At 37.5% G+C, this 27,112-nt stretch overlaps 3 protein-coding genes across 4 annotated transcripts in view; 2 read left to right on the top strand and 1 right to left on the bottom strand.

The window, feature by feature from the left end:
• Window positions 1-8,493, top strand: part of CRY1 (cryptochrome circadian regulator 1) — a 99,681-nt gene extending 91,188 nt beyond the window's left edge. The window contains exon 13 of the mRNA XM_059186766.1: window positions 8,362-8,493. The gene's annotated coding sequence lies outside the window, so the exon portion shown is untranslated. The remainder of the gene's footprint in view (window positions 1-8,361) is intronic.
• On the top strand, window positions 1,391-10,459 carry MTERF2 (mitochondrial transcription termination factor 2). The gene is made up of 2 exons (XM_059186767.1): window positions 1,391-1,499; window positions 8,362-10,459. The coding sequence occupies exons 1-2, from the start codon at window positions 1,432-1,434 to the stop codon at window positions 9,575-9,577; spliced, it is 1,284 nt and encodes a 427-aa protein (XP_059042750.1). The 5' UTR covers window positions 1,391-1,431; the 3' UTR covers window positions 9,578-10,459.
• A 1,981-nt stretch (window positions 10,460-12,440) lies between these two features.
• The window catches only part of TMEM263 (transmembrane protein 263), a 16,486-nt gene continuing 1,814 nt past the window's right edge, over window positions 12,441-27,112 (bottom strand). For both annotated transcript variants that reach the window (XM_059186768.1, XM_059186769.1), the window contains 2 exons: window positions 19,879-19,945; window positions 12,441-16,245 (listed from right to left, as the gene is read on the bottom strand). In XM_059186768.1, the coding sequence (XP_059042751.1) occupies window positions 15,959-16,245; window positions 19,879-19,945 (354 nt within the window). In that variant the 3' untranslated portion in view covers window positions 12,441-15,958. The remainder of the gene's footprint in view (window positions 16,246-19,878; window positions 19,946-27,112) is intronic.

The following is a 27,112-nucleotide window of genomic DNA, read 5'->3' as shown; positions in this document are numbered from 1 at the left end:
TTAAGAGGAAGGTGCTGTGGAAGAACACACGCAAAGGTCCTCCTTGTCCAGCAGTGCCTCCTAGAGTCAGCAGTGCCCCTGAAGTGAATAGTAGGGAAGCAATTCATTGGAACATAGTGGTGACAAATCTCTGCCCTCCTGGAGGGTGAGACAGAAACAACACATGAACAGATGCAGCTATGACAGGTGGCAAAGAGAAGCAGTCCATGGTGCCATGAGAGCCTGTAATAGGGACAAGTGGCTTCATCTATTCAAGACAGGGAAGTTTCCCAGAGAGAGCGGCACTCAGTCCTAGGAGTTAGACAGGGGCACTCTGGGCATGGGGAACTGCCCTCAGCCTTCAAAGACCCTGTGGTGGGAACAGGCAGAGCACCAGGGACTGAAAAGAACTGGTGTGGCTGGTGGGGTTAGGGGTGTTTGAAGGGGAGGGGCACAGATTTGGGTGGTGACAGAGCCCAGACAGAGGCCTTTTAGACCATGGTGTAAGGCGTTTTTATTTTGTTTTATGTCTTTGTCCTAAAGTGCCATTGAAAAGTTTATTGCAGGGAGGTGACAAGATCACATTTTGAGAAGAAGTTGGAAAGAAGCCCAAGTGATTAACTGAAGCCCTGGATAAGGACAGGATCCCTGAGGAGAAACTAAGGTAAGAGGAGGAGAGGGGTCTAGAATCAAGCCTTGAAAATGAGCCTGCAAAGAAGAGAGATAAAAGGAAGTGAGAGGGTAGCAAGGGGGGCAGGGGGGGGAGAGAACTGAGAGTGGGAAGTCTTGGAAATCCGGAGAGAGAGTATTTCCTGGAGAAAGTGGTTGACTATGCTGAAAGCTTACAGAGGTCAAAAGAGGAAGAAAGAGAGCCCATTGGCTCTAATCACATGGAAATTGTCTTTATTGGGATCTATATAAGTAGGAGGAGAGGAATTGGAGAGAAGCATCTGCAAGAATTAACTGAGGATGGGGCACCTGGGTGGCTCAGTCGGTTGAGTGTCTGCCTTTGGCTAGGGTCATGGTTTCGGGGTCCTGCAATCAGGCCCCTCATCAGTTCCCTGCCCAGCGGGGATCCTGCTTCCCCCTCTCCCTCTGCCTGTTGCTCTTCCCACTTGTGCTCTCTCTGTTGAGTAAATAAAATCTTTAAAAAAAAAAAAAAATTCACTCAAGGTAAGAGAAAATAGGGTTTTAGCTAGGGTGGCAGTGAGAAGAGCCATTGAGCTGAAGGATGGGAGCCCCAGAGATGAGGATAGAGCTGAAGGAGTGAGTATATGAGAAAGAGGGGCTCTGGAGGTTTTCAGGCCAGAGAGGTAGGAATCAGTACAGAAGCAGAGATTACCCTGGATGCTGAAGGATGTAATTGTAGGAAAGGGGAGACAGCAGAAGGTTCACGTTTGGTGTGATGAGTTGCTCTCCTTTCTTTGTACAGAGTAGAGGCGGGAGCATGGAATGAGTGGATCAGGGGTCAGGGGAAGCTGGAGGTCCAAGCTGAGGAGCTTTGACATCATTGTGCAGAGGTATGCAAGAGTACACTGACCCAGAGATTTTTTTTTAGAATGGTCTGGCAGAGGGAGCCAAGTTTGCAGCAAAGAAATTAGCCTCCTTGGTCATTCAGGGAATTGCAAATATGGGGAGAGTGAGGATAGAGGCTGGATAGAATCAAAAGCTACATTTAATGTGTAGTAAAGGAGGCCTCACAGACCATGGGGAAGGAAAGGATTGTTCAAAGACAGTGCTTAGAGATAGCTAAACTATTGATAATGTGTAGACTTTCAGCTCACAGTAGAAATTTCAAGTGAATTAAAGGAGCTAACTTTATAAAATAAAAAATATAAAAGGATATATGGATGAATTTTTATCTGATCATGTAGTGCATAAAAGCAGTAAGAATCAAGAAAAGGGAAACTACTGACCCTTGACCACTTAAAATTAACCACTTTATTCTGATACATGCTATACTATGTAATAACCTTGAAGACATTATGCCAAGTGAAAAAAAACCAAACGCAATAGGACAGATACTGTATGACACTTACATGAAGTACCAAGAACAGGCAGATTCCTAGAGACAGAAAGTAGAAGTTACCAACGGCTGAGAGGAGGAGGGAATGGGGAATTATTGTTTAAGGGGATCAGAATTTCTGTTTGGGGCAATGAAAAATTTCTGGAAATAGTAGTAGAGGTTGTACGACATTGTGAATATAGTTAATAACACTGAATTGTATACTTAAAATGGTTAAAATGGTAAAAATTTATAGCTTATCACAGTAAAAAATGTAACCACTTTGGTAATGCTGGAATTTTTATACCATCAACAACTGAAAGTGAATTAGAGAAAAACCAAAAACATATTTTTTTAATATATGAAGAGTTTATGTAAGTCCATTCTTAAAAAACAGAAAATTGCAGTTTAAAAAGGCAGGAGTAGTTAATACACAAAAGAAAATAAGTATGGCCAAAATAAGTCATTAAGCTCAGCCTCATTAGTAGAAGAAAATGAATTTAATATTTTCATTTTTCACATATAAAAATTCAAACAGACGATGGGGCGCCTGGGTGGCTCAGTTGGTTAAGCGGCTGCCTTCAGCTCAGGTCATGATCCCAGGGTCCTGGGATTGAGTTCTGCATCAGGCTTCCTACTCAGCAGAGAGCCTGCTTCTCTCTTTCCCTCTGCCTACTTGTGCTTTCTCTCTGTCTCTCTGTCAAATAAATAAAGTCCTTAAAAAAAAATTAAAACTGATGAATCGGTTATAGTGCCTGTGACAAGATTAACAGATATTTTTTCTGGAACAGTAAATTAACAACCTAGCTTTTCAAATGTTCCCTTATCTTCTTTTCAGTAATTCTCCTAGGGATTCACGAATGAGTGAAATGAAATGAAATGTAGACAGATAGGCAGCAGATAACTAGTATTACAAACAGCCCAAATACTCCATGCTAGGGAAGAAATTACAGAATTATGGTGTATCAGTCCCCACTATCATGTACTCATTTTAAATGTTTATAGAGTGTTTTTGATACTAAGTTTAGATACTTAGAGTGCATATAATAAATCAATTGTATATGTAATTTGTGTTGTTTGTAGAAGAGTCACAACATTAGTGCTCTTCACTTTCACGGTTAACTGTGTTTGCTCATCAGAGACTAAAAAAGAGCAAAACAGCTTTAATTGTGAGGCAACTCCCTGAGCACATAATATTTCACCCTGGTGTGAGCAGGAAATGTGAGACAGGCTGCTTTACCCAATCTGTCATTTTGTATAGCATAACCCACACTAGGCCACATAACTTTATCTGGTGCTTAACCAAACACCAGGATTTGTTCCAGTGCTGAGGATCCCCTTTCTGTGCTGGCCTCACTGGAAGACATCATGTCAGTCTTTAGTGTAGTACCTGCTGAAGACATTTTCAAGAAAAATTCTGTGTCCTTACCATTTCAAATTGTAGGCTGAGCTTAAGATCTAGTTCTCATATACAAGGTAGCCTTGCTTTATGTATTTAAAAATGATAACAAAAGGGACAAGAATCAGAAAAAAACAGACATGTATGTCAGATAATGAACAATTGTGAAGGACTTTTCTACTTCCCTGTTTTTTTTTTCCACTCCAGTAATATTTTTTCTTTTATTAATTTTTTAAAATTAACATATAATGTATTATAAGCCCCAGGGGTATAGGTCTGTGAATCATCCCAGGCTTACACACTCACCATAGCACATACTCTCCCCAATGTCCATAACCCAACCACCCTTTACATACCCCCCTCGCCCCTGCAACCCTCAGTTTGTGAGACTGAGAGTCTCTTACGGTTTGTCTCCCTCCCTGTCCCATCTTGTTTCATTTTTTCCTTTCTTACTCCCCAAACCCCCCCACGTTGCCTCTCAACTTCCTCATATCAGCGAGATCATATGATAATTGTCTTTCTCCGATTGACTTCTTTCACTCAGCATAATACCTTCTAGTTCCATCCACGTCATTGCAAATGGCAAGATTTCATTTCTTTGATGGCTGCATAATATTCCATTGTAGATATATACCACATCTTCTTTATCCATTCATCTGTTGATGGACATATAGGTTCTTTCCATAGTTTGGCTATTGTGGACTTTGCTGCTATAAACATTTGGGTGCGTGTGTCCCTTCAGATCACATTTGTATCTTTGGGTTAAATACCCAGTAGTGTGATTGCTGGGTCATAGGGTAGCTCTATTTTCAACTTTTTGAGGAACCTGCATGCTGTTTTCCAGAGTGGCCACACCAGTTTGCATTCCCACCAAGAGTGTAGGAGGGTTCCCCTTTCTCCGTATCTTCGCCAACATCTGTCATTTCCTGACTTGTTAATTTTAGTCATTCTGACTGGTGTGAGGTGGTATCTCATTATGGTTTTGATTTGTATTTCCCTGATGCTGAGTGATGTTGAACACTTTTTCATGTGTCTGTTGGCCATCTGGATGTCTTCTTTGCAGAAATGTCTGTTCATGTCTTCTGCCCATTCCTTGATTGGATTATTTATTTTTTGGGTGTTGAGTTTGATAAGTTCTTTATAGATTTTGGATACTAGCCCTTTATCTGTTATGTCGTTTGCAAATGTCTTCTCCCATTCTGTCAGCTGTCTTTTGGTTTCGTGGACCATTTCCTTTGCTGTGCAAAAGCTTTTGATCTTGATGAAGTCCCAATAGTTCATTTTTGCCCTTGCTTCCCTTGCCTTTGGCAATGTTCCTAGGAAGAAGTTGCTGTGACTGAGGTCGAAAGGTTGCTGCTTGTGTTCTCCTCAAGGATTTTGATGGATTCCTCTTTCACGTTGAGGTCTTTCCCATTTTGAGTCTATTTTTGTATGTGATCTAAGGAACTGGTCCAGTTTCATTTTTCTACATATGGCTGTCTAATTTTCCCAACACCATCTGTGGAAGAGACTGTCTTTTTCCCATTGGACATTTCTTTTCTGCTTTGTCAAAGATTAGTTGACCATAGAGTTGAGGATTTATTTCTGGGCTCTCTATTCTGTTCCATTGATCTGTGTGTCTGTTTGTGCCAGTACCATACTGTCTTGATGATGACAGCTTTGTAATAGAGCTTGGAGTCTGGAATCGTGATGCCACCAACTCTGGCTTGTTTTTTCAACATTTCTCTGGCTATTCAGGGTTTTTTCTGCTTCCATATAAATTTTAGGATTATTTGCTCCATTTCTTTGAAAAAAATGGATGGGATTTTGATAGGGATTGCATTAAACATGTAGATTGCTTTAGGTAGCATAGACATTTTCACAATACTTATTCTTCCAATCCATGAGCATGGAACATTTTTCCATTTCTTTGTGTCTTCCTCAGTTTCTTTCATGAGTACTTTATAGTTTTCTGAGTACGGATTCTTTTTCTCTTTGTAAACAAAGAGAAACCTAAACAAAGAGATACCTATTCCTAGGTATCTTGTGGTTTTGGGTGCAATGTAAATGGGATTGACTCCTTAATTTCTCTTTCTTCTGTCTTGCTGTTGGTGTATAGAAATGCAACTGATTTCTGTGCATTGATTTTATATCCTGACACTTTACTGAATTCCTTTACAAGTTCTAGCAGATTTGGAGTGGAGTCTTCTGGGTTTTCCACATAAAGTATCATATCATCTGCAGAGAGTGATAGTTTGACTCCACTCCCTTATTCTTTTCAGAATTTGGCAAATTTGCTTTAGTGAAAATGTATTGCTTTTTTTTTAATATATATATTTTTAAGATTTTATTTATTCATTTGACAGAGAGAGAGATCACAAGTAGACAGAGAGGCAGGCAGAGAGAGAGGGAAGCAGGCTCCCCACTGAGCAGAGAGCTTGATGTGGGACTCGATCCTAGGACCCTGAGATCATGACCTAAGCCGAAGGCAGCGGCTTAACCCACTGAGCCACCCAGGTGCCCCATGTATTGCTTTTATAAACAGTTATTTGAGACAACCAAAGCATTTAAAATAGTTTTCACAATTTTTACGTACTCTTTATAATGTACTTCTGTCTAAAATATAATTTTAGTCATATTAATCATATTAGTACAAGAATTTTAGCCCCAGGTATTTCCTAGTAATGGCAACTGTTTATTGAGTGCTACTATGTACCAGGATTATGCAAAGTATTGGACTCAAAGTATCCCTGTAAAATTTATGCACTTTCTTTTTCTTTTAAGCATGGTACTGTTGGTAGTCATCCTTATTGAACATTTACTGTGGTGCTCTTCTGATCACTACTTGTTCACTTAATTAATCTGAGGCTAGGGGCGCCTGGGTGGCTCAGTGGGTTAAAGCCTCTGCCTTCAGCTCAGGTCATGATCTCAGGGTCCTGGGATCGAGCCCTGCATTGGGCTCTCTGCTCAGCAGGAAGCCTGCTTCCCTTCCTCTCTCTTTGCCTGCTTCTCTGCCTACTTGTGATCTCTGTCAAATAAATAAATAAAATCTTAAGAAAAAAAAATTAATCTGAGGCTAAGAAAGTTTCCCACGATAACCCCATAAATTAGAACCAGGACTGAGCATGGACATTTTGGCCACAGAGCCCACAGTTCTTCTAGCATGTGGTACAGTTGTGAGGCCCAAGTTTGTGAGGCTCCAGATTAGATCTGTATGTACCCAATTCATTATGTAGTATCTCCTGCTTCCAATTAAAATTCATGGTCCTCTTAGAAATTTTAAAATAGCTTAATATTTATATCTTGGCTATCAGGAATCATCTAAAGGAAAGTGGTATTAGGAATTATATGAAAAATACTCTCGTTGAACCACCAGAAGTAAAATAGAAACTATGCTTACAATTATTTGGGACACCATGGGGACTAACAATAAGCTATTATTACAAATGGTAAAACAAACTGAGAACATTGTTACTTGTTATTTTTCCTTTGAGAATAGTGATTTATTTGCATTAGTTAGAACAGGCTTGGAAGTGAAAAGTCCTTGGTATATTGTATATATGAGATATATATATATATCTATATATAGATATATATATATGGCATTATTAAGTGCAGAGATTGGATTATGGCTTTTTTTCAACTTTCCTTCAAACCTTCAAATAATAAGGGAATGCTGTTGACTAGCTAAACTGTTCATGCTTTTGTGGCAGAGATGCAACACTTAACACTCTTAGCAACTGTAAGTTAGAACAGGGCACCTGGGTGGCTCAGTTGTTAAGTGGTGGCCTTTGGCTCAGGTCATGATCTCAGAGTCCTGGGATTGTCTCTCTCATCCAGCTCCCTGCTCTCCCTCTCCCTCTGTCCCTTCCCCCCACTTTGTGTGCGCTGTCTCTCAAATAAATAAATATGACCTTTAAAAGTTAAAACAACAAAGTAGGCATGTTTACATTACCAGAGATAACAGAAAAATAGTGCCAGAGTCCATAAGGCATCACCCACAGTATAGCCATCCCTCGGGACCTAAAGCTGTCACATGGGGACAGCTGGTTAGACTGTTGTAAAAGTATGGTCCCCATTCCACTTAATTTGATTGCCCATTGCTCTACTGGGCCAGTCACGCAGCATTCCTCGCTTTGTCTGGCTAAGACTTGGTTTAATTTTGGATTCATAAAAAGGATTTTTACATAATTCTCTTAAAACAAGTTCATACTTATTAACTCCTTTTAAATAAAACAGATTGACTTTGGATAATAATTACTCAGCAGAAATATTTACTCTAAAATATAGTATTAGAGATGACTCCCCTCCCCAATAAGTATTTGCTTCAGCTAAACATAAACTTGAAAATTTAAAATGTTAAAAAAAAAAAAAAAAGAAGGAAAACCTTGCGTGTGTGTGTTTGTAGAAGTAAAACATTTCTGGGGCACCTTGGTGGCTCAGTGGGTTAAGCCACTGCCTTCGGCTCAGGTCATGATCTCGGAGTCCTGGGATCGAACCCCGCATCGGGCTCTCTGCTCAGCAGGGAGCCTGGTTCCTCCTCTCTCTCTGCCTGCTTGTGATCTCCCTCTGTCAAATAAATAAAGAAAATCTTTAAAAAAAAAAAAAAAAGAAGTAACACATTTCTCTCAAAGAAAAACATAACAGTTGTAGGAGAGGAAATTTGTGTCAGAGTAACATTTGAGGTCTTTGAATCTTTGAACTCTTAAAATGTAAAATGGAAATTACTTCACAAGGTTGTGGCAAAGCTCACATAGACAGTGTGTTTATAATGTATGAGACGTCTAAGTTGTGAAGAGGTATATTAGTTACTTTATAAATTATTTAAGAGGAATATTTAATATTCCACAAAAAGTTTGAGACTAACTTGGCAAAATTCAGTTTTCCTGTCTAATTTAAATCCACATAATTTTGTGCCTACTGCTTAGAACCCACATTTGTGTTTGCATTCTTAAAGTCAACACCCCTTATGTTAAAACCTATGTTTTCACTGTTACAGGTACAATGAGTACATTCTGAGTCCCAGGACGGTGGGAATTAGCCAACGGACTGCAGACATGCTGTGGAAGCTGCTGCTAAGATCCCAGCCCTGCAGGCTGTGTTCATTCAGAAAGATGCCATTGGCTTCAAAATCCAGATCCCCTTTAGCATGCTTCGTCTATACAACTGATCATCAATCAAACCAAGAAAATAAAAGAACAGTGGAAAAGCTCTACAGATTTTCAGTGGATGTCAGGAAAATTCGCAGATTAAAAGGATGGGTACTTTTTGAGAAGGAAACCTATGTTGAAGAAATTGCAGGCGTTTTACAACAACTAGGTGCCGATGAAGCTGCTATAGCCAGCATTTTGGAACGCTGCCCAGAAGCAATAGTCTGCAGTCCAGCCACTTTGAACACCCAGAGAGAACTCTGGCAGTTGGTTTGCAAAAACGAGCAAGAGTTAGTCAAGTTAATAGAACAGTTTCCAGAATCTTTCTTTACCATTAAAGACCAGGAAACCCAGAGGCTGAACATTCAGTTCTTTCAAGAGTTGGGACTCAAAAATGTGGTCATTAGCAGATTTTTGACAACTGCATCTAATGTTTTTCATAATCCTATTGAGAAAAATAAGCAAATGATAAGTATTCTCCAGGAGAGTTACCTAAATTTAGGTGGCTCTGAGGCCAACATGAAAGTTTGGTTACTCAAATTGTTAAGTCAGAATCCATTTATTTTGCTAAATTCTTCTGCAGCTATCAAGGAAACATTAGAATTTCTCCAGGAGCAAGGTTTTGCAAACTCTGAAATTCTCCAGCTTCTATCCAAACTCAAAGGATTTCTTTTTCAGCTTTGCCCAGGAAGTATACAGAACAGCATGTCCTTCTCTAAAAATACTTTTAAATGCACAGATCATGACCTGAAGCAATTAGTTTTGAAATGTCCTGCCATTTTATATTATTCTGTTCCAGTTTTGGAAGAGAGAATTCAGGGATTACTAGAAGAAGGCATTTCCATAGCTCAGATAAAAGAGACACCAATGGTACTTGAATTAACTCCACAGATAGTACAGTACAGGATAAGGAAACTGAATTCTCTAGGCTATAGGATAAAGGATGGACATCTAGGAAATCTAAATGGAACAAAAAAAGAGTTTGAGGCTAACTTTGGCAAAATTCAGGCCAAGAAGGGAAGGCCATTATTTAACCCTGTGGCACCATTAAATGTTGAAGAGTAACTTGCCGACTGCTGTGGCTTTCCAGCATTGCAGAATGAAGCTAAGTAGCGAAGACTTAAGTGATTCAGGCAGTTTATAGGCACTAGTAATTTGAAGAAACTATTTAGCTTGAGTCTTAAGTTACCTATAAGTATATAATCTCTGACATATTTTCTATATTTTAAACTATAAGCTGCATTTATTTTAAATAAAGTTGGTAATTTCTACCTTGAACTATTTCAGAAAACTCCTGTACTAGTAAACGGCCCAACAGAGTGATAACTTTATAAGTGAATCATTTCTAAGAAATTGCCAAGTATACTCCCTTAATTCAAAGGGTATGGGTATGTTTTTATTTATATAGCACATTTCATCTGGGACACAGACCCAGTGTTCTTCCTCTCTACCAGCTCTGAAACATCATTCTACTGTGGTCTGAAACCTGTAGCTTCAGATTAGGTGAAATTAGCAAACTTCTAATACATTTTTTTTAGATAAAAGCTGATTTCATCTCTTGGTTGGGATAAACGCGTGTCTTTGAGAATGAAGTATTTCTCATTCGAAAAGAATAGAGCTTACTTGTGTGTTTAGTTTAAAATTGACCATCTCCTCTCATAGAACTTTGATGTGCATCAATACTTTCCCCATTTTATAGATGAGGAAACAAGCTTAGAGAGGCCTGCCAAGTGATAGAGTCCAGATTTACTGTGATCTGACTTCTGTTCAAACCTGTGACTAGAAAAAGGATTGCTTAGGAGTTGGCATTACGAAAAGCCATACGCACAGTAGGTTGGGTGTCAACTCGGATTCAGTTCAGGTTCTGATCTCATGGCTCCAGGCTCAGCAGGAAGTCTGTTTGGATATATTCTTCTTCTGCCCTCTCCCCATCTTGTGCTCTCTTTCTCAAATGTCTTTTTTAAAAGAAAAGAAAAACCATACCCTTACCTGACATGACAAAGGAGTACCAACAACAAACTTAGGAATTTTTTGTAAAACTCCTTAAATATGAAGTGATCTAATTTATATACATTTGAATTAAGCAGCCTTTTTAGAAAACTGAAAATCCAGGTCTGGCTCTGAAAGGGAAAATGTGTGATGGTTGGTACCGGTTTTAATAGCATTCCAAATTTCTGTTTCTAAGTCTTATTCCAAGATAAACATTATCCAGATAAAGACTGGCTCACCTCCAGCTGCGGATTTTGAATTTTGTAACAAATAACACCACCAAACAGTCGACTCTAACACTCCCACCATCTGTGTCCTGTGTGTGCATGGCCTTTTTTTAAGTAATGAAAACCCAATTAAAAATACACACCATGTCTTTATTCACTTAGCAAATGCAAGTAACCCTCAGTGTTCAAATCTGTTTGGTTCCCTGGGGTAGTGAACAATAGTCTCATGTAGCACCTACTAAGTGCTGGGCATGTTGTGCTTTAGAACGCTTAGAGCTGAGAACCACCATTTACTGTTCTACAAATGAGGAGATGCAGGCACAGACAGGGTGTCACTTACCCAAAGTTAAACAGGAATGTTTGTTCAAGAAAAAGAATGGCAGCAACAGTTGGGGCAGGAGTGTCCCCGTCCATCTAAGGAATGGGATCGCATTCTAAGTGTGATGGGAAACCTTCAGAAAGAGTTTAGTTTGCTTGTCGTCCTGACCTCATTATCAGTGGTGTGCTTATCTTCCACTCTCAGAAGTGTCCTAGTTTGGAACATTTATATGGTTACCTTAGTTTTCTTTTATTTTACATTGAGATGCCTACTAGCTGAGCAGAGATGTCAAACGGGCAAATGGCAAAGTCTGGAACCGTGAGGTCAGAACTAGAGATACTCTGGGATCATCTACGTATCTATGATGGTATTTAAAGCTAAGACTCTAAATGAGATTGCCCAGAAATAAATTATAGATTTTGTAGTAGTGACTGGCCACGACCGGAAGGAATTGACCAAAAGAGGTCCCGAGGAAAGAGGGCGTGGCCAATAATATTGAATGCCATAGAGTGGTCAACTAAGATACAGATAAGTGACCAATGGATTTGGCCAAAAAGAAATCACTGGTTGGCCCTATCAGGAGTGACTGGTGCAATGAGAAAGGTAAGAAGGCACCTGGGGGGGGGGGGTGTTCGTGAGGACAGAAGATGACTAAAGGCAGAGACTATAAAAGTTTTTCAAAAATGTGGCAAAGGGAAGCAGGAAAATGAAGGTTGTAAGATTAGGCATACTTTTTCTTTAAAGAAAGTAAGGCGCCTGTTTGGCTCAGTAGGTTAAGCCTCTGCCTTGGGGTCATGATCTCAGAGTCCTGGGATCAAGCCTTGCAACCTGGCTCTCTGCTCAGCGGGGAGCCTGCTTCTACCTCTCTCTCTGCCTACCTCTCTGCCTACTTGTGATTTCTCTCTGTCAAATAAATAAATAAAACATTAAAAAAAAAAAAAGAAAAGAAAACACCAGATGTTTATATGCTCATGGATATGACCCAGGAGAAAGAGATGGAAAAACGTGAAAGAAGTGAAAGCGGGACTGACTTAGGATCAGAACAGAGACTGCAGTCCGGGGGACAGATGCGGGCACGTGATGGATAAGTGGTGTGAGAGGAGAGTTGTGTCAGGTTGTCTCTTTTCACAAAGGGCAGTAGAATGGGAGGGAGTAGTGTCGGAGGGCCGGAAAGAAAAGGAATGAAATGGTTGTTTTGAGGAGTAAGAAAACGAACATAACAAGGGTATATAAGAAAGTATGGCAGGGTTCAGTGGCCATTCATTTGTAAAAAGCCTATAGTCCGGTCCAGGCGTGGAAAACCAGAGGCATTTATGGTTACAGAAATACATTTGTAGCTTACTCTCACCTGACAAGATTTAATTTTTAGAAAATACACATTCATGACCAAACATGTAATCTACTGACTTTATTTAGACCAAATCCTGTTCCATTAGTTTTTAGCCCTTGAACCTTTTTCTTTTTCCCTAATATGAAATCTTCAATGTCCACAATATAGCAAGGAGAGACATCCTTACATAAAACACTAGTCAAATTTTATTTCCTCCAGGAAGAAAAGGCTCTAATAAAATTATTTCCCTTAAACAGTTCATAATTACACTAAATTCATTTCGATGACAAATGTAATTAGCTGCCAAAATAAGTATGATTACCTATAAGACTTCCAGAGAACTCAAGTTAGCCTGGTAGATGAAGCGTACAGTCAGCACTGACTACCAACAGCAGAATGAAGTACTAGTTACTGAGTAGCCCCATTTCTGTTTCTGGGTATTAACTGGAGAAGGGATTTACTTGAATTCAAAAGTGATAATGGGAAAACTGCTAACACTGAAAGCCTGTTTCGTATTTGTAAAAAGAGATACTTCTGCGGTACTGATGAAATCAGATGATGTATGGACAACACCTGGCAGGTAAGTAGATAGCTAGTATGTACCAATTTTCTACGTTCCTCCAACTGGTTCCCATCTCTCTGAATCACTTCTGTCCAGTGAGGGTGCAAGTTGGTTCCATAGTTACTTAGGACAGAGTAAAATGCTCCCTACTAACTACATCAGATCCCAAATTGTTAACAAGAATCAGCTGTGGAGGATACTGAACTACAGGCCTGGGCCCCACCTGCAGAGATTCAGAAAGTTGGGATAAAACCTAAAAATCTGCATTTTTAATCTTCATCAGAGTTGACTAAAATGTATTTGCATTTCACTGTCTTGGTATCAAAATACATATTCAAAGATGTTTTGTCATGTTTGTGCATTAGTATCAAAAAAACTGACTACTTTCTGAACTATGGAACTAAAAATTTTAATACTGTCTTGTTTTTCCTTTAAATTTCCTTTATTTCCTTAGATCTTTATGAAACATTTCATCTTTTGCAGATCATAGTGTTTATTGACAGATTTATGTATTCTTTTCCCATTCCTTTATACAAAAAAATTTTTATTCAATCACCAATCATCTTCATCTGACATTTCACTAAGTACAGGATTCATAATGCAACATTATTAGATCAGGCATTCAAGTGGGTCACAGAAGTTCATCCTCACTGTGCCAAATACCCACTCAAAAGATACACTGAATAACAGATGCCTCCAAGTGTATGTATCAACCTTAGTTTCTTGAAGTGAACCAGTACTGTTTCACAGGTCAAACTGCCAGTCTACGCAAATACACTGGAGAAGACTCAAGTGTACAACTGTATGTGTCATCTAATGGCCAGTTCACTGCAACAAGAACCTCTGTAACTTAAATGTTCCTTTGTACACTTCTCTGCCATCCTTGCAAAAGCCTCTCCTGAATAAAGTTATAGTTCAGAGCTAAAATGTACCAGAAGGCTTTTCTGTGGCAGAAATCACAACCATTTTTCCTCAAGCAATTTTAAAGACAAGGTTGAAAATAAATATGCAAGCACACAGTAAACTAAAGTCTGTGTTTAGAAATTCAGGTACAAAGCACAGTAGAACCTATGACTATAGAAGATAAATTAGAAATATAAACTAGCAATGAAGCAATCATTTCTTTCAAATAGCAGGAAATAAGTTCTCCAATACCATTATTTAGATCACTGTTTAGTGTTCATCAATTAACTCTGGAGTCACTTTTAAAAATCCCTTTTGCCGATTATGACATTTGGCCAGATACACCACCCAAAATACCTTAAGTCATAGAGCATGAAATAAATGACCATTTATGATGAATTTTCAGTTTTGTATATAATGGTAGGTTCAAGAACCTTTGCAGGTTTGCTTAAGATCCCTCCTGGTGTTTATGAAAGCTTTTAAAAAAGTTATGTTCTTATCCATTTGTTGTTCCACACTATTAATGTAAAGCTCTTAGTGGTTCAGAAAGACATTTAAGCCTTGGATGCTAGAGTGATCTGTTTTACCTTCTCAAGGATGTATTCTGACTGACTTACTCCAGAGCATTACCTCCTTTGCTACACAAACACACACTTCTGCAAAATGGAGGCAAATTTCCAGACTTAAGTATAAAGAAAACTAAGATTTTTCAAACCTGGATTATAACCCTCAGTTAAGAGGAATACCAAATATATGTGCCACTTTTAAAAATTTTTCATGAAATGGAATATGTAAAAAATGAATTCCAGCTAAGTCATATTCCTTGAGAATGAATGGGACATGATGAGACCTGTTAAGGAGACATGACGCACTTTATCATCCACAATCAAAAACTTCAATTCCCTGCCTGGGGTTGACTTGGAAATGGTACAAAGTCTATGACTTCTTTAAGGATTGACTGTAATATAACGTTTTAAAAGCCTATAAACCACTGACAGCACTTGTATACATATCTTACATTCAAAACTAATCTGTGGAGCCCATTTCATTCAATTTCAGTCAGCTCCCCCATATTTGTGGCTGCTTTTACTGTGTTTTTAAAAAGGGGTACTGCTAACATTTTAAGCCATCCTAAAGATAAAACTGATGTGAAGATTTTTTTATATGTGGGATGCTTTAGGTGATTCTTAAGAATTTAAAATTATCTGTTCCTCCTTAATGTGAAACTTCGAAGAGAGCTTATGACCAGCAAAGAAATATTCCTTAGGCACTGTGAGGTGTATTAAAGATGGAGCATGAAACCAGACTGAAATGTAACGTTCGGCTGGTAACTACACTGACAGTTAACAAAACGCCTACAAGCACTACCTTAGCTGCTGAGAGCAAGAAATGCCTTTAACCCACCACTCCTGAGATTTTTAAGAGGGAAAGCTAATTTCACAATTTTAAAAAGAATCCATAGATAGTTCCAAGAACTGCACATGGTTAGGGTATTAAAAAAGATGTTTCATAAGGCATCAATGATTAAATTAATGTAATGCATATCTAACAAAAGATGATAAACACTCAGTATCATAAAACCATTTACCTCTTCTTGTAAATTTCTCTAATTCCTGCTACTTTTACCAGCTTAAATAAGAAAAGAATGCCTCTTGGCCTAACCAACTATGGTTATAAAAAAAACTAAGACATCTGAAACTATTAGGCACATCAAAGGTACAGTTTATGTAGTTCAAGGTTCCCTTCTTAAGGGGCAAATGAGTTACCTGGCACATTATACATATGGAACTGTAAAGATCATCAACTAAATTCAACTTTCACATTTTTTAGTTAAACTGAAAGACTTATAGTAAATATCAAATATACCATATCTTCAGTTACAACTGAATAAGAGTAACATTTTACCAGATAAAAAGCTGGAATTTAAGTATGAGAAACCTTCATACACTGTGCTAGTATTGGTCTCTTCTTTTTAGACAAAAGCCAGTCATCAATACTTTCAACACAGCAGTTTAGAAGATAAAGTCCGAACAGGTGACTTCGTTGTAGTCCATAATTTAGCAATTCAATGCCACTGGCATCATAATGCTGTGGAGAGCAAGTGTATCTCCATATTTTAGTCAGATTTGTCTTTCTTCTTTCCTGTTAAGGGCACTTTGTTTACAACAGCAGACCCAACAGCTGTAACACCTCCAGCCACAGCAGACACGCCCCCTTTCACCAGCCCTATTCCCATGGAAGGCACAGTTGTAACAGCTGTTTTGGTCACCTCCAGACTCTTCCCACCAATCCAAGCCACACCACCAATGGTGGCACCAACAGCCCCCTTTGTAACACTGAAGATACCACCAGTCACACGGGACAACATGCCTGGTTGCTGCTGTGGGTGATCTTTCATTGAACCTGGTAAGAAAAAACATGAAGACAGCCAATTGTAAGTCTTTACAAGAGCAGTTCAAATCATTAAGTATCCTAAGATTTCCTAACAATCAGGAGGTTGTTTTGATAAGACGAACCACAAAAATCCAAACCTGATCAAGACACTAAAAACCTCTTCCCTCAAAACTATAGTTGTACATGGTTTTAAAACATCTTGGTCCAATGCTAAGTCTTAGTATCTATGAGAAAAAATGCTTTTGGGACTAGATAACTTTCATCAAATAGAATCTAAACTTAAATGTTTCCTTGATTTATAGTTTTGTTGCTGTTAATAAAAATCTTTATATCCTAAAAGGACATGAAAATATAGGAAGACAAATATATTTAGCCGTCGTTTCCTTGACAGAATTCAATCATCTCTGAAACAACCTTCTTCATTTAAAGCAGTGGTTTTCAAGGTATGGCCTGGGACCCCTGGGTATCCACAAGACTATTTCAGGGGCTCCGCAGGATAAAAATGATTTTCATAATAATACTAACACATGATTTATCTTTTCACCTTCATTCTTTCACATTCATTCACAAGTCTACAGAATTTTCCAGAATCTAAATGATGTGCAGACTAACAAAAGATGAAACACAGAGCAGCTGTGAGAAACTAGCTCTCTTTTATTAACCCTAACATTAATGAGATCGTAAAAATTTAAAAACAAGGTCACCCAACCTGTTAAATTTTTTTTTTTTTTTTGCTTTGGAAAATAGCTGCTTTTCAAAAACTATGTTAATCACCTTAATACGTAATAGGTCCAAGAGGGTTTTTCATATTAATTTCTCAGTTTTTATTATTTATATGGCAAATATCAATGAAGACACAAGCTTTTTGGGGTCCTCAATTTTTAAAAGTGGAAAAGCCAAAAAGTTTAAGGAACACTAATTTAAATATATGTGGGTGTCTGCTCTATTTGCATTTTGATAATGTATTTAAAGAGCTAATGCTATGTAAAAATAGAATGATTATTTATATCTTAGAATCATGTTACTTACCTAAAATCATTTTTTACAGTGTTGAGAAACTACAGCTATACTTAATACTTTCACCACACCAGTAATTCTTACAGGAGAGAGCATGTCATTTAAATATCTAGTCTGTAAAAACTCCTTTACTCTAGAAAAGTATCATATTGATATATGAAAAATTCAGATTTATTTAAGTCTTTATTTTGTTTTCTGGTTTGTTTCATTTTGAATAGTAATTCAAATAAGCACATATATCAAACTTAGGCATAAAATAACAGGAAGATTTCATAAAAATTTGCTTGTTATCAACCTCAAACAAACACAGGTCTTTTCTCCTTTGTAATCTAATGATTTAGGCAGCAACAAGACATAAGCAACAGTGTTTATATTTTTCTAAACTTTGTGGAAAAACACTTGGTCATGAAACAGTTCAGACTTTTATTTTTATTTTTAAAAGATTTTATTTATTTATTTGAGAGAGAGACAGTGAGAGTGAGCATGAGAGAGCAGAAGACCAGAGGGAGAAGCAAACTCCCATGTCGCTGCGAGCCTGATGCGAGACTCAATCCTGGGACTCCAGGATCATGACCTGAGCCAAAGGCAGTTGCTTAACCAACTGAGCCACTCGGCACCCAACAGTTCAGACTTTAATTACAGAAAAGGTACAACTCACACAAAGAAAAGTAAATTCTTGGGAACTTGGGCACAACTAGGACTACCAAAGCTACTAACTCCAAGCAGAATATCTCAGAGAAGACAACAATAAGGAACTGGTAATATTCGATGGGAGAAAAAAATTCTAGAAATCGAGCTTTTCTAACACAGCACAAATTTACCTTAAAGATTTTCATTCCATTGTTTGGAGGTTTTACAAGTATGAAAAGATCACTGGCTCATCAAAATAGCTCAGATAAAGATATAGCAATGGCTACATTTATAAAAACCAAATTCTTAATTGAAGCTATTTGAATAATAAGCATAGTTACTATAAATTTTTAACTAGGGGTGCCTGGGTGACTCAGTTAAGCCTTTGGTTCATGTCATGATCCCATGGTGCTAGGATCGAGCCCCACATCAGGCTCTCTGCTTAGCAGGGAGTCTGCTTCTGCCTCTGCGCCCACCCACCCCTGCAAGCTTGAGCGTGCACATGCACTCTCTCTGAAATAAAATTATTTGTTTAAATAAAATTGAAGAGCTGAAATAAAAGGATATGGAAAAGCATCTGAGTATGTTAATTATAAAATTATGATGAAAAGGCATAATTGGTAATTCTTTTGTAATCAAGGTCACTAACACCAGGAAAAGGAAAAAAATCCTGATTTGAGAATAGAACAGATAACTTCCTCATGCTGAATACCTTCATTAGTATTACCCTGCTATGCCAAATTTGGTGCACATGCATTTAATGAAGATGATTTTTCTTAGTCAAAGTAGATAAATATTAATGCTGTTGACACTCTTTAATTAGTGTGCTCTTAATTACCACCATATAAATTATCTGCTCTGCAGACTACTCTGGTTTAGCAGGTTCCTATACAAAGATATTACCAAAGCTTTCTCTTCCGTGACAAGCATGCTCCTGAGCAGTCTTTCTCTCTTTCCTGACTTTATCCCTACAAAGTCCTTACTGACTTTCTCATTAAGCCCTAACTTTTCAACACGCTAGAGTTCTAGACCTAAAATATAAGTCAAGAAAACAGCTGAACTAATAATTTTCCAGGATATTCTTCCACCAAACTAAAATTAATCACCTAGTTACCACCATCTTCTTTTAGGGTTAAGTACAAACTTTTCATTGTATTTTCCTAACAATTTAATTTTTGTCTACCAGCCTGGACAGTGGGTAACTGAGAAGAAAATAAAATACCCAATCACAACTTCCAGTCTCCCCTCTCCCCAGAGATACTAGTCTGCCTGCAACTCCAGTATGGTCTGCTGGCCATTTCATCGCTTTGTCCTTACTTTGATTCTCTATCTGACTGATTAGGACTGTCCTGTACAAACATACAGTTGTTGAAGGAAATTACTATTTGGTTTAAGTTTTAAAATGTTCTACACCAAAACCATAAACAGAAAATGCCTGCGGTCATTTTCTATATATAGCCAAGACATTCACATACGCAGTTAGCATTTCCAATGATTTTTGAAGTCCTAAGTAAGAAAAGGACTCGTGATGTCACAATTTTCAAGCTAAAAGAGAATTTAAATTAAGCAGACCCTAAGACTATGTATTACTATAAGAAGAAGAACTATCAATGATAAATAACAGCTTAATAACCAATCTCAAGTGGCTCTTGAATTGAGTTTTTGTATGCATTACGTGAAAAATTAAACATGGTCCATCCTTCCTCTGCACCCCATACCCATTCTTTACAAATGAAAGAATACTCTTAACTTGTGAAATGGTCTTAATAAAAGAGTAGCAACAGATCTTCTATAATACAACTGTTGCATGGTGTCCCCATTCAGCAATATATGTGCTTTCATCTTACAAGCTAAAAGTGTTTATCTTCAATTACTTTTGGAACATCTTCACTGATAAGATAAACAGACTGTTACTTTAAATTTAATAAAAACAATCAGAATTTTAATTTAGTAGGACCCTTGTTTTCATTTTTAGTATGTCAGATGCATACTTACCTTCTGGTGGTTCATCACTAAGGTATGATGGGAGTTCTTGATTTTTATCTGCCTGATTCATGATCTCCTAAAAAACACATACACATTTCATTGTAACCTCAACCTGTGAGATGACCTCTTAGCAAATGCTAAATTAAGACTTAATCAACTTTATTCAGATAAACATTTTAAAACACTTGTCACAAAACTACATTTTTCTCCTAGTTTGTGGTGTTTAAGAAATACTTTTACTTACAATAGTAGACAATATGAATCTTATCTCAAACACCGACCAAAGAGTAACAAGCATAGTACAAGCTTTCCTATGTTGTTACTACTGCTTACTAATTGTAAGAAAGTTGGAAAATCAGGGCTGGTAGACAAAAATCTTAAGTGCTTCCTCCTACAGAGTACTGGTTAACTTAACTGTAATTTATTTTATATCAGACGTAGAGAAAACCTGTATTATGACTAAAAAACACGTTTTATCTGAAAATTTTCTAAAAATTATGATGTCCTTTTATAAAGATGACATCATCAATCTGAATCATTAAGAGATGGATTTTGATTACTTTTTATTGTTTTTAGAGCTCTTACAAACACAGGTAGCAAAAGAACCCAAAATGTATGAAAAAATACATATGTGATTACCTCCTTAGTACAAGTAGTAAAGGAACCTAAGAAATAAAATAAGCTACACTGGGATGCAAAAAACATAAACTTTCTTTTCCCAATTTCCTTTACTGTCTTGAAATATTTGTTTTTATATTCACTTGACTAAGAAAAGATTAAAACAAGACTGGAATACTAGTACTCCAATACTACAAGTATTAGAATCCTACTTAAATTTAAAACAAAATATGCAGAAATCCTGGACCGAATATGCATGTTCCTTCCTAATGAAAAACTCCCATGGAGCCATGTTCTTCCCTACTGAACTGTTAATTCCAAAAGAAGATACTGTTTAGCTCGTTCCCTACTATGTTCCCAGGATCTGTATACCGTACACATACAAATCCAGATTATCTAGCTGATCAACCAATCAAGAGATGTTACTATATCATGTACAGAAATATAGAGAAAGCATATACACACATCTTACATATGTTAACTGGAATTTAAAAACAGGTGTGATGAGGAGGGGGCGCCTTGCTGGCTCAGTCTGTAGAGCATGTGACTCTTGACCGCAGGGTCATGAGTTCAAGCCCCACACTGGTCATAAAGCTTATTTAAAAAACAGGTGTGACAGCAATTGCCTACATTTCAAAAGTGCCTTTCTGTATATATCCCACAAATCCCAACTAAAAGACTTACCTTTTCCTAATTCAGAATCTCTTTAAAAGGTTAATTTTGCCACGTATATCTTGTAATTTAAAAGACCACCATTTTTTTTTAAGATTTTATTTATTTATTTGTCAGAAAGAGAGAGAGAAAGCACACAAGCAGGCAGAGAGGCAGGCAGAGGTAGAGAGAGAGGCAGGCTCCCCACTGAGCAAGGAGCCCGATTCGGGACTCAATCCCAGGACCCTGGGATCATGACCTGAGCCAAAGGCAGCAGCTTAACCCACTGAGCCACCCAGGTGTCCCAAAGACCACCATTTTAAAAGATGGGTGCTGCTTCATAAAAGACAAATGCAAATTCATTTATATAATATGAACTGACTTTATCCTTCTATGGGTAGGCAAAGGAGGGCCATGACAGTAACACTGTCAGAGCTGTGCTTTAAGAAGCTAACAGAAGCAAGAACAGATGAAGAAGGTGGGGTGCCTGCATCGCTCAGTTGGTGAAGTGGCTAACTCTTGATTTCCGCTCAGGTCATGGTCTTGGGGGGCCTGGGATCGAGCCCTGCGTCTGGCTCTGCGCTCAGTGCATCTGCTTGAGATCTTCTCTCTCCCTCCAACCCTCCTCCCTGCCACCCACCTCACGCCTGCTCTCCTTCTAAAATTAAAAAAAAAAAAAAAAAGAACAGATGAAGGACAGAGAGATTAAACACAGTAAGTGGCTACTTTAGAAGTTCAGTGAGATAGAGGAAACAGTTTAAGCCCTGCCGGGTTTTCCTGTATAAATAAATGGGCAAAAATCTAGGAATCACCCTTGATTTCCCTTTTTTTTTTCTTTTACAATCCTATCTAATCATCGGTAAATTCTGCTGCCTAAATAAATACAGAATACAACCACTTCTCATCACCTCTACTGCTAAACTATCATTTCTCTTACTTGGGCTGCTACAAAGTTATCTTAACTGGCCTCTGAGCCTCGACCTTTGCTGTTCCTCAGGTCTAGCATGTCACACTCTGCTTAAACCCCTACAACTGCTTCCTGTTTTGTTCAGAATAAAATCCAGAGTTGAGGCCTGACATCTAACACTCTGATGTTAACATTCTGCCTCTCTCTCATACCAGTCTACCAACCTGGGTTTCCCTGCTCACCCTTCTCCTGAAAGGCTCTTCCCCAAGTGTTCATGGCTTGCTTCCTTACTTCCCTTCAGCTCTTTATGTGAATGTCCCCTAACAGAGATCTTCCCAGATCACTAGATTTGCACCCTCCTACTCCCTTCCCTATCATTTTCACCTAACCCTGATCAATTTTCTTCATTGCTCATACTTTCACTTTACATATAATATATTTATATATAAACACATAGGTTTACTTTGTGTCTCCTATAATTAGAATGTAAGCTCCATGAGAACAAGGCTTGGTTTTGCTGCATCCCCAGAGCCTTTTTCAATGCCAGATGCACAGCAGACAAATAACTGAATTTTTTGTATGAAGCAGAACAGAGCTTGGATATTAATATGAGATACAAGGAAAACGTAGGATGGAAAACTTCTAGTGTGAGCATAAAGACAAGGGGCAGTGGACAAGAAACCACTTCTGAGAAAAGATGAAGGACTTTTTAACATTTTTATTTTATTGTGCTAAGAATACTTAACATGACATCTACCCTCTAAAATAGAAGTGTGCATTACTGTTAACTACACATGTGATGAAAGGGCTTTTTTTGAACAGCTGGATTTCAAATGCCTTTGGGGCATCTACATGACATGTTTAGGAGGCAAATGGAGTTAAGGAGTCTGAAACTCAGCTTGAAGTCTGAGTTAGAGTTGAGGCCCTGTAAGTGGTATGAAGTGATAGTGACAAATGTGGGGGGATGGGAGATATGAGCAAGGAAAAGAATGAAGGGAGAAATAGACTGATAACCTTAACTGGACCGCTCGTATTTAAGAGCTGAGTGAAAGAGAAGCCAGCAAAAGCAAACAAAATACAAAATACATCTGAAAAATGTACAAATGTACAAATGACTACAGCCTCAGAGAAGGCAAGAGATGAATTTATAAGCTTCCTAGAGACACACAATGCAGACATTAAGATAATTTATGAAGACCAAATACTATGTGGAAATGCTAATGTTATATTCAGAGAATATAAAATGCATACATTATATAACCCAATTTTTTTAATGCATATGAAAAGACTTTAAAAACGAAATATACCAAAATGTTGACAAAGACTGCCACTAGGAGGTAGAAATATATAGCAAGAGAAGAGACAGAGAGAGAGACCATGCTACACAGAGAAAAAAATCTCTTATGTATGTAAATCTATATGTAGTTATGTATGTAAATCTATATGTAGTTATATAATATAATATATATACATATATATAATATATATACAAATATATTAATATATATTATATATATATGTATATATAATATATATACAAATATGTATTTAACATCTATATTTTCCATTTCTACCATAAACATGTATTGCTTTCATACCTAAAGAAAATTATATATTTTTAAGCCTTAAAATCAGTGATTCATTAAAGGGTAATTCTGAAGATTTAGCAGTTCATCTACCTAGTTCTTATCCTAGTTTTTTTTAGGTTTTTATCCTCAAATCAAGGTTATCTGAAAAAAACAAAAACAAAACTTAAATCACAAAATGCTGATATGAAGAAAATGACATTGGGTTTAATTCTCAGTTATGTCCTTAGTAAGCAAACCCTGACAAAGAGCCTTATGCAGGCTATTTAGTACACTATACTGCACTGTAAAGAAATTACCTACTACATCACTCGATAGCTCTGATAAGAAGCTCCACATAAGAAGTTTCTTCAACGGTATTCAGAAAAACTTTTGTTTCCGCAACAGATTCAGAAAACTTTCTTCTTTCTGAGAGCTATGCACTTTCCTTAAAAGAAAGATGTCTCTTTTCTCCCTTTTCTCTTTGGCTTCCAGGAAGCTTACAGGTAAAATCACAACTTACCTGGGCAGGTGCCTGATGCCTGCCTAGTTGTCCTAATTTCCCCCAACTCCATGCCTCAAGATCCCAGCTCTCACTGCTATTCTCCCTGGTTGGTTTGCAATTTGAGTATCTTATTTACAATCTTATCATTCTGTTAGAATATGTTTTTGTTGTAAGCGGACACACAGTATTTGTGGACTAAGTGGGATAAAATTATCATCTGTATTATGTTTATTTTAAGCAATACGAGGAAAGATACATAGCAATATATGGTCTAAATTTTTGGTTAAAAAAAAAAGAATACTTTAAGCTAGAATTGTGCTTTCCAAATGTTTTTAAGAGAAAGCAGTAGTACACCAGAGGCTTCAAGAACCACAGTAGAGAGATAATGCATGCATTTTACTACACAGTAATTTAAAATACTTTTTGTGTTTACATATACACTAATTAAAAAGACTACTGAAAAGTGCTTGGGAGTTTTTTAGAATAACCAGACTCTCAAGAAATTTCCTTATTGCTTAGAATTTCTTCAGGATATACTCTCAGATTTACCACCTCTCTCTTCCCAGCCCACAACACTCCCACCCCCATTCCCCATGAATTTATTCTGCTCTTCAGTTAGATGTACTTTTGGCAGAAGAGTTTGAAATGTAGGAATCTAGATACTATTATACAGAAATATTCACAGATACATTTAATATTGTTAGTGATAGTTGCCAAAAGGATTATCAATAAGCAGAAAAAAAGAAAATGTGGAGTCCTGCCAGGCTAGAAGCAGGGCTACCAAGAACAGAGGAACTTGCCATTAGAGGGCTCTGAAGTCCTAAGAGGCCACAGGGATTGATTTTTGTTTTGATGATATATTTTTTAATGTCTGAGTTTCTTGTACATCACTGGTGTTTAAAGCAAGTACGAAGTATTAAAATTCCTCCAGAACTCATAGTGTAATAAAAATTGTGTAAAAGTGCAAGTATTTGGAATATTGTTGTTTTCTGAATTCCTAATTTGATCATAAGGCATCAAATACCTTGTAGAAAATATTTTTGCTAAAATCCTTAACTATCTATAATGCCACCTGCACTTTCTACTCAGATAAATCACTCTCAGCCCCTTCCCAGATATATGTGCCGAACTTTGAGTGATATTACCTTTTTACAGGTACTATCACTTTATCACTAAGGAGAATTATTTTTTATATTACCACCTTGAACATTGTCATCACTACAGCCGTCTTATTTCTTTTAAATTGTGAATTCTAAAAACAAACACACTTCTAATCTCTTAAAACTGGAAAAGATAATCTGCTTTTAAAATTTAAAAGTATACACATGGAGACTAGTAACAAATGGCAGGAAAAGTGTCAAAATGACCATTTAAATGTTACCCTTAAACAAAATTATTTCATTCTATGCAAACCATCTGCCCTAAACTCACTGAATTATTAGTTCAATATATAGGTGGGTCCCTACTATGTGCCAGCCACCGTGTCAGGCTCTGAGATTTCAGCATGATTCAGCACACATAAGACTTCTCTAAACCAATTTACCCAAAGGGGACACATTTTCTTGGCATTTATTAATTTATTTCATGCAAAACTCCAAAAATTATCTGCTCTCTAGGAACTCATAATATACGTAAGTTTCTATTTTCTAAGGAAGGCAATTAAACAGAAAACAGCCTTTATGGAGAACCTGGGTGGCTCAGTTGGTTAAGTGTCTATCTTTGGCTCAGGTCATGATCCCAGCTTCCTGGGATGGAGCCCCGCCCTCATCGGGCTCCCTGCTCTGCAGGAGCCTGCTTCTCCCTCTCCCACTCCCCCTGCTTTTGTTCCCTCCCTTGACGTCTCTCTCTCTCCGTCATATAAATAAAATCTTTTAAAAAATTTTTTAAATAAAAACTAAAAACAGAAAACAGCCTTTAGATCAGGACAAATAACTGAACTACTTCTATGGACATGAATCAGTTTTACCACTTGGTCCTAACATGTGAACAAATTTAGAATACCAACTAAAACTGGTATTTCTTCTTTTTAAGAAATGGTGAAATGTGAAAGACTTCTTTGCTGTAGACTAAGATTCGCCAGTAGTTACTTTAGGCATTTTAGGCCAAGGAGAAATAATTCTTGTCCTGTACAACGGTATCATAGACACAGCAGCTGGCAAATATATAATGAGCAAGGATTAATAACAACACTATTCCCTAGAGGGTAATTTCTTCCAATAATAGAAATAAGTAAACAAATGCATCTTAGGAGCCCCCCCCTTTTTTTTAAGGAAAACAGATGAATCAGTGTTGTTTGTAGAGATCTACATTTGATACATCAAGTTTTCATTAATGGTGAAAACAGTATACAAATTTGCCTATGGCTAAACACCCCCTTTGTGTACTAAAGGAAGTTAAACAGCACATTATATGAAGCACATTATAAACACATTATATGAAGCCTAACTACAAAATACACTACACAACAGTTTACCTTCAAAGCCATTTCAAAAACCTATTAAATAGTACATGCCAATTTCCCATAAGAAAAAGATTATAAATGAATTAGCTAAACTCTTCTACACATTCTATATATAGGAACTTTGCCACATCCTCACTCCCGTTTTTAGCTTCTTTGCCAAATAACTACTAAGTTTCAAAATACGTTTATACAGAACTTTAACAGACATACACCAACAGTGTATATTAAAACACCAGCTTACTGTGTTTAGGCTTCTCTAGTTAACCAACTATCCTGAACAGGCTGCTTTTATACACAGCCCGCCCATTAAATCAACAGAAAGCAGGCTACAAGAAATGCACTGAATCTGGCAGGGAAGAAAAAGTAATCTGTCAGTAAAGCTTTTAAGGGACCACCTTAGGGACAGCAACAACCGACAGTATCAAAATGACAACTTTTTAAGTGTGGCCTTTAAGTGAAACATTAAGCAGAATTACAATAAGCTAAGATAACCAGTATACCAGTAATCTTCACCAAATTATACCTCATTAGTTCAA

Source organism: Mustela lutreola, chromosome 8 (assembly GCF_030435805.1).
Source record: "Mustela lutreola isolate mMusLut2 chromosome 8, mMusLut2.pri, whole genome shotgun sequence".
NCBI lineage: Eukaryota > Metazoa > Chordata > Mammalia > Carnivora > Mustelidae > Mustela > Mustela lutreola.
Note: the sequence above shows the minus strand (reverse complement) of the source record. Positions and strands in the feature narration are given on the sequence as shown.

Excerpts from the sequence above, each read along its gene's own strand:
- MTERF2 (XM_059186767.1), top strand. The coding sequence starts at position 1,432 with ATGAGTGGATCAGGGGTCAGGGGAAGCTGGAGGTCCAAGCTGAGGAGC. Across the intron at positions 1,500-8,361 it reads TTTGACATCATTGTGCAGAG|GTACAATGAGTACATTCTGA; the intron begins GTATGCAAGAGT and ends TCACTGTTACAG.